Source organism: Quercus robur, chromosome 11 (genome assembly GCF_932294415.1).
Source record: "Quercus robur chromosome 11, dhQueRobu3.1, whole genome shotgun sequence".
Lineage (NCBI taxonomy): Eukaryota > Viridiplantae > Streptophyta > Magnoliopsida > Fagales > Fagaceae > Quercus > Quercus robur.
This window is the reverse complement of record NC_065544.1, coordinates 26,280,243-26,288,661: the sequence shown is the minus strand read 5'-3', so window position 1 is coordinate 26,288,661 and position 8,419 is coordinate 26,280,243. Positions and strand designations below refer to the sequence as shown.

Sequence of the window (8,419 nt, the reverse complement as noted above, 5' to 3'; positions counted from 1 at the left end):
CTAAACTACATCATACTTATAAAGATCAAGTTCCTTTTTCAAATCATTCTTTTCATCATCTGTGAAGTCTATTGGATAAAAATTATCTACCAATGAACAAATATCATTGACTCGAAAAGATTCAAATGCCTCTCGAGGGTCTAGAGTTGAGCTAAGCGTAAGTTGCTCACTAAACCAATGATTTAGTTCCTGTACTTGAGAATCTATTCCTGTATTAAAAATATCTACTTTATAATAATGCTCATTTCTAGAGTCCTCTTGTTGATGACAAGATTGACCAAATCTTGCAACATAACGAGCATTCATATCAGGGACATCTAAACCATGTTCCTTACAAAATGATATCACAGTAGCTAGTAAGTCATCCCATTTCTCATCTCTAAATTGTTGAATAAGTTTTTTAGTGGATGAAACTAAATGTGTAGCATTTAAAATGTCTTGCGATTGGTTTTGCAAAGCTTGAAAAAGTTTATCCGTGATCCCCATAGTTTCATTAACAAAATGCAAGATGAAGACAAATTCAAATGAAATTAATACCTCATAAGCGGACTTTGCTTCTACTTTTTGTGAAGAATTTCTTTCATCCATAATTTTCAGTAGAACTTCACATGTTGGATTAAACAACTTTATCAAGTTAGAAACCGATTTATAATGCGAATCCCAATGAGTATCTCCAGGTCATTGTAAAGTGACCATCTAATTAAGTCCTTTCCCAATCTCAAGCTCTTCAATATCAATTAAATATGCAATGTCAGAAGCTCTAGCAATTTTTAATTGCTCAATACGTTTGCATGAAGCACGAATATTATTGATAACCAAAATCAATTTAGTGAAAAATATATTAAGAAGGACAACTGCTTTTGATGCTTCTACTAATGCTAATTGTAAGCAATGTGCAAAACAATAAATGTAGTAAGCATATGGACAATCATTCAAAATCAAAGCTTGTAATCCATTCCACTCACCCCACATGTTACTTGCACCATCATATCTTTACCCCTGAATGTTTTGGATATCTAAGCAATAATTAGAGAACAAATAATATATCTCATTTTTAAGGGTTACTACTACAGCGTCAACAACATGAACAATCCCATAAAATCATTCTCGCTCAAAGCCATTTGTATCAACATATCTTAAAACCACAACCATTTGCTCTTTCATGGACTCATCACGAGCTTCATCAACCAATATGCAAAACTTTGCATCACCAATTTCTTCCTTAATTGCCTTCTTCACTTTGGTTGAAATAACATGTACAATTTCTTTTTGAATCTGAGGTGATGTGCAGGTGACATTTTTTGGAGCTTTTGCCATTATTTCAACAATATTATTATTATAGCCCACCATCAAATCTAATGTCGTAAGAAAGTTTCCCCGATTGGTTGAAGTAGAGCTTTCGTCTCAACCTCTAAAAGCAATAGCTTGCAAGGCAAGATGCCGAACAACATCAATTGAAGCCTTCAATCGTACTCGATTATTTGCAATTTGTTTTGAAGTGAAATTGCTCACTACTCTATCTATGTGTTGAGATTGGTTCATCAAATCTAGACACGCTTTATGGGCAATTCTATGAGTGGAGTTAAGATCATTCCCTATATGAAGACTAAAAGAACAACTTTCACCATTTTTAACTTTCTTCCAACTCATAAATCCGTTAACTGTGAATGCATTTTGTCCGTCATGCCCAATTGGCTTATGAAAGAGAAAGCATGGTAGACAAAAAACGACATCTTTTTTTAGGAGAATATTTAAGTCATGACTTAAAGCGATCATCTTCATATCAAGAACCTTGAAAGCTTTGACCCTTCTTAGATTTTTTAATTTTTTTTTAAATGAGGTTGGTATGGACCCAACTTAATGTTACATTGCTGGATCTCATCTCGTTGATCAACATGATAAGTATATATTTGTCTACACAATCCAAGATCAAGTTCTAATTGCAACGAACTCATATCAATCTTTTGAAATTTTGTTTGAAAATTTTCCTTAATAAGGACATCAAGATTTTCCTCAACAGGTTCATCAGGATTTTCCTCAATTGGGACGTCGAGATTTTCCTCAATTGGGATATTAGGATTTTCCTCAACATTAGTGGTTGGCAATGTTGCACCACTAGTATTAGCTTCTAAATCATTTGAAAATTTTCTTTTGAAAAAATCAAATATGGTAGTTGACTTTTTTATAATCTACAAATAAAATATAATTTGAAATTATTATGTTATTATATGGTCAATAATCTACAATCATTACACACAATAGACAAACACTATGCACACAAACATTCAACAACTAACCAATAAATTTTAAAGTTATAAATAATCTCTTTAATTATTTATCCAACTTTAATGTTTTAAAAGACACTAACTAATAGACAAAAACACTAAGACAAAACTACAAAAAAAAATCACAAAACATCACATGCTATTCACTATTGCTAAAGACAAAACTTCAAAAAAAAAAAAAAATTACAAAACATCAATGGCAATAGGAGTTGACTGTTGCATGTGGTGTTGTGTTTGTCAAATGCAACTTTTTCATTTATAAACGAATATAAATTATGGGCTAAACCACTAAAGACAAAGATGGGTCTTGGATTAGATTTTTACCTCTCTTTTAACTCTTTCTCTCTAGTATATTCTGTCTTTGAGTCTCTCCATCCCAGGCTCCCAAGCCCCAGTCTCCTTGACTGGCTGACTCTCCGATCCCTGCACTTGCTTAGTTGCTCTGTGCTCTCTTTTAAGTTTTCTTTACAAGTCACAGTGTCAAGTGTCAACACATTATTAAAAGTAAGTCATCCCAAACAAGGATTTAATATGAGATGAGACTTGAGAGGGATACCTTTGCTTCTGCCGCTGGCTGCCGAATTCCTCTCCTTTGTGTTCAGTCGTAAGTTAGGTTTTCCATTTTTTTTTTTTTTTTTTTGAATGGCTTAGAAATCCCCTTCTTTTTTTCCCTTTTATTATATGTGTGAGGTAAGTTGGGTGTTTCACTCCTAGGCTTGGTAGATATCTAATTAGAATCGGCTTTGATTTTTTTTTTTTTTTTTTTTGGCTTGTGTTTGTTTTGGGGTGTTGTTTGGGCTTAATCTTTGTTGTTGGGCTAATATTTTTTTATAGCATTTAAAAATATCAATAATATTGTTAGGGGGGCAAAGTGCAATTTTATTGAAACAAATTGCTAAAAATAATATATTATATATATACTGAATTTTTTTTTTTTTTTTTGAAAATCTGGGGGGGCTCTTGCCCCCCAAGGTCCAAGAATTGCTCCGTCCTTATGTATAAGAGTAAGGAGATGGAAATCCTTCCCGTACATAGAGACAAAGACCTAACAGAAATTATCATTTAATACTATCACTCCCCCAACCCGACAAATAGGCTAGGCATGTGACAACGGCATCACACTTCACTTTACATGTGTGCGAGACATTCTTACATACTAATACTTATCCTTAAATAAAATTATATAAAACAAATCCAAAACTAACCTTCAACAATTCAATTTCTAAAAGATCTCAAAGTATAAATGGAAACAAAAATACCAATCCTCATGTGTGTCAAGTACTAGGCAACAAAAATATAGCTCCTCTCTCATGCGCACAACATTAGTGAAAATCCCAAAAATTGTTATCTTTATAATCTGAAATGTGAAAATCTGCCACATAAACCAACGAGGTGAATGTTTAAATCATCATAATAAAAAAAGCACCAATTGCACTGTATCATCTGCCAAATATGCTGTCGTATCAATTGATTTTCAATTTCTAGAAAATATATCTGAAATTAGTAGATTTAGGGTTAAATCTATTGTACAAATTTCAATTCTATTAATGGATATATGTTGCCTTGACAATTGTTTAGGTTAAAACCTCTATAGGTTTGTTACTATGAAATTAACAATAGTTCCATTGGTTTTTCTAGGTTATCAATTTTGCTGTCTATGTGATTTGTGCTTGTTTGATATGTTAACCAATTTAATCAAGAGCATAATTAATTAATTAAATATTTAGTTAAAAGTTGATTAATTTTGTAACAACCAGGGCCTAAAACTGTAACAATTTTAATGAGTTTACTATTTGATGGGTGTATATATGACATACAACTTAGCATGCAGATGAATCTTTTTTCTTTACTAATCTGGTTAAATGATTTTTTTGAAGACAAACTTGCAATGGTCTGATGATTTGACGTCACTAATTATTGCATCTCCTAAACAATTGGTTTTCTTAGTATCCTTCATTTTGTGGCGGGGATATTGTTAATACTATTTGTGATGATGAAGATATCAGAGTTGTACCATTTGGTGGTGGAGCTAGGATCTAACTTGAGGGGGGGGGGGGGGGACTTGAGGGGTGGCGGGGGCGGGGCAAAAATTACGTTTGACATTACATTTACACACGTGCAAGCGAACATATACATATTGATATAGTATTTGAGATCAATTTGCAAAATAACCATTCATTCATGTGTATGCTAAGCAATATTTGAATGCAAGAAAATTCAAAATAAAATAACATATTCATTATATTATATTTATCTATTAGGGGTTTATTTACATAAACAATCATTTTGAAATTGTAATTATAAAAAATGTTATAATTCTACTTATGAAATGGAAAGGCTTTTAGTTGTTAGATAGACAGAAAGTACAACTTACAAAAAATTTCTATTATTTTTGTTAACCTCTATGTTATAGGTCTATTTATTTTAGCTTAACATGCCAACTTATTTTTATCTTTAACAAATGTATAAGTAGGCTATGCTCTCAATCCTCCCATGAAAGTAGCTGCTTATATTGTGTATAGGGTTTGATAGCTTTTCATCATTAATAACAATTTTATATTTTTACCTAAAATGCATCTAGACTAGCTAGTAAGTAAATATTAATATATTTTTTGGGTGGGGCCAAGGGGGGCAAGTGCCCCCCCTCGACCTCCCCTAGCTCCGCCCCTAGTACCCTTTGTTGGTTCTAATATTGTAAGTTATTTGAAAACATTCATTTCATAAATCCAATTTCTATATGGTTTTTTTTGTTATTGTCTATACCCTTTGTGATCCTATTGTGTATCTTTAAATTTTGAACAATTTGGGCATACAAAGTAGATCCTATAAGTAGAAACAAATACTTATATGTCTTTTGGTTTCTTGTCCAAGTGATGAAAGATGCCTACTATGACCATATATACCCAAATTTGCTGACCTACAATTTCAGTCAGCTCCAGTAACTGAACTCAGCATGACTTTGAAATTGAGTTTTGATGATGCACACAAAATTGTTAGTGAGCCAACGGTCCAAACGGAGAGCTTTAGAATACCTGTAAGGATGAATACACTCTCAGAAGTGTCAGTGTAGGGTCGGCCTATTAGCCATGATTTAGTTAGTACCTCATAAGATCTCCAAAAACTCTAAAAGCATAATAATAAGAGAGCCCCTTTTTTTGAATGTAATATATTTAACTTCCTAGTAGCTTTTGCAAGGTCATCCATGTTTTACCTGTCATCCGTTTGAACTTTAGACTATTTTGAATACATGATAATTCTTCTCAGGCCATATTTATCTTTTGCCCTTTGGATGGGGCGTTTCCCATTAGATGGGGCGTTTCCCTTGTCAATTGGATTCTAGGCTTTAATTTGGTGAGAAACACTCGATAGTTTATCAGTCATTCGTTTGAATTTTAAACTATTTTGAATACATGATAATTCTTCTAAGGCCATATTTATCTTTTGCCCTTTGGATGGGGTGGTTCCCTCGTCAATTGGATTCTAGGCTTTAATTTGGTGAAAAATGCTTGATGGTTTTTTCTCATCTTTTTGAACCTCAGATAAATCAAATACAAAAATATTGTTGATGTTAGGAGGAAGAAACTCCATTCAAACTAATAAAGGAAAATGAGACCTTGTTCTCCTAACTAATGCATGTGCTATTGCGTTACTTTGCGTATATTTGTGAATTGAGAAAAAGTAGCTTTAAAGAGAGCTAGCAAAAGTAAAAGTGTCATTGATGAAGTGACCAAATTAAGAGTTGTGCATATCTCTATGAGGAAGTGCATAGATGGCAAACTTTGAGTCACCTTCGAAAATAAAGTGGTGGATGCTAGCAAACTTAACAGCTCGTCTAGAAGTTAAAATCTCCAAAATCACCACAAAGGATGGCAATGTAATTTTTTCTGATAAAGCTGTCAAAACTTCCCCTTAATTGACAAATCAAATTTTGAAATAGGGATTGTCTATCAACATACAAAAATTGACTCTATCTTATAAATAATTTTAATTTTAATTTTAATTATCCATCCCAAACTAAATGTATTTACAAAACTATACAATCACCATTTTGATTTAGAGTTGCCAAGAGCCTTGTTGTAACTCAATCAACACTTTTTGGTATTTTCAAAAGAGATATACATCATTTAAATCTTTTGTCTCCCAATGGTTAAATTATCAAAAAAAAAAAAAAAAAAAAAATCTAATTCAAAGGTAATATGCAAAGTGTAGAAATTGCCTATAATATGAAAGTCTGTAGCCTAAACCCAAAACTAAATAAATTTAATAATCAACATTATATATTTGAGATTAATTTGTCCACTATTATGTTAGTTTATCCTTACGATCAAACTAGGACTACATATTTAATTTCAGCAATGCTCTAGCAAAAACTTTAATATAATAATTTTTGCGCACAAGCCATAACTTGCAACTTAGCATAGTTACAATTTTATAAGAGCATTTCCATTAAGGATGCTAAAAATGCTAAAAGTTAAATTTTACCACCAAAACACAAAAATACCCACTACATCAAAGATTTCAAATGCCAAAAATTTTAACACACAGCTACAGTGAGCTGTTATTAATAACAGCTCACTGTAGCATAAATCTTAAACCAAATATTTTTTTTTTATTCCCAACGGTCACTTTTTCTCTTCTTTCTTCTCTCTCCTCTCTCACTTTCCTCTTCTCTCTTTCTCGTAACTTTTGTTTCTCTCTATTTCACGGTTTGAGCTCCTCCCCTCCAAGGTTCATCGGTCAGGAACTTCAAAACCCAAATGCCACTAGACACGAAATCCACTTTGCCTTCAAAGTGTTGCCGCTGATATGGAGGTAAAGCTTGACGACGGGGTGATTTGATTTTGTGGCTCTAGGTTTGTGGGTCTAGATTCATGGGTCTTTGACCGGTGAGGGCATCGGCATTGAGGGGAGATCGACATGGGTCATTGGTGAAAAGAACGGCGTGGGTCATCGAGTTGATCACGTGGGTCTTTGATCAGCGTGGGTCTCTGATTGGCGTGGGTCATTGAGTTGATGTGCTTTTGCTCTCTCTCGATGGTTGTTTTTCTTTTTCCTTTTCCGATTGTTGGTGGTGATCAGGTTGTGATTTTGGAGGGTTGTTTTTTCTTTTCTTTTTCCAGTTGTTGATGGTGAATGGTGATGAGGATGTGGGTTTGGATTTGTGATTTGGTTATGATTTTGGTGGTTGGTCGTCATGGTTGTGGGTGGTGGTGACAATGAAAATTGTTGTAGCTATGGTGGCGCTGACAGGTGGTTTTATTTATTTTTGTTTTCGATTGTGGTGGCCGGCAGCAGCTAGCCGTGGGTGTGGGTTTGCAAAGAAAGTGTTGGGTTTTCCGAGAAAGGGAGAGACACAGATAAGAAGAGAGAGAAAGAAGAGAGAAAGAAACATACAGAGAATAAAAAAAAAAAATATATATATATATATATATATTTAAATGAAGTGGTAAAAAAAATAGAATCTTTGATGTATGATGTATTATAAAGTGAGGTGTTAAAAGCTAAAAGGTAGTGTTTTGAGATGGTATATGCCAAAAATTTTGACTCCCTTGATGGGAATGCTCTAATGATATTGACACCGGAATGTCCCATGCGATTAATCAAATATAACTTGACAAAATTTGTACATCAAATTGGTGAAATTGCACTTGTGTCCCTTCCTTACCCTCCCAAAAAATTTATTATCAAATATTCCATACTATGGAAATAAAAATTTAAATCTAGGTTTTGAAAAAGGAATCAATAAAAATCAACTACAACCTTTGGTATATACAGATGCAGTACTTAGATATAGAACACCTTTTGACACTTAGGTTGTGTTTGTTTTGGCGTAAAACCATTTCAGGAAATCATTTTACACCTCACTGTGTGTTTGGTTGCGCATGGAAAATAGAATTTTCTGGAAAAACAATTTCATTTGACCGTAAATATTATGGCTTTGACCCGGAAATTGTTTTACATTTCTATTTTTACTTCAAACCATTTTTGGACTCAGACGCGCAAAGAGAGAGAGAGAGAGAGAGAGAGAGAGAGAGAGAGAGAGAGAGAGCAAGATGAGAGAGTAGAGAGAGTGAGCTAGAGATCGCGCAACAACCCCAGATGTGCCGGCGAGATCGCACCGGCAAGATCACGCC

General features: G+C 33.6%; 1 protein-coding gene across 1 annotated transcript; it reads right to left on the bottom strand.

Annotated features, from left to right (window-relative positions):
• Positions 1 to 486, bottom strand: LOC126704885 (uncharacterized). Its single transcript, XM_050403876.1, has one exon. The coding sequence runs from the start codon at positions 484 to 486 to the stop codon at positions 1 to 3; it is 486 nt and encodes a 161-aa protein (XP_050259833.1).
• Positions 487 to 8,419: the final 7,933 nt, after the last annotated feature.

What these genes read in the sequence shown, in the direction of transcription:
- LOC126704885 (XM_050403876.1), bottom strand. Translation starts at nt 486, where the DNA reads ATGGGGATCACGGATAAACTTTTTCAAGCTTTGCAAAACCAATCGCAA.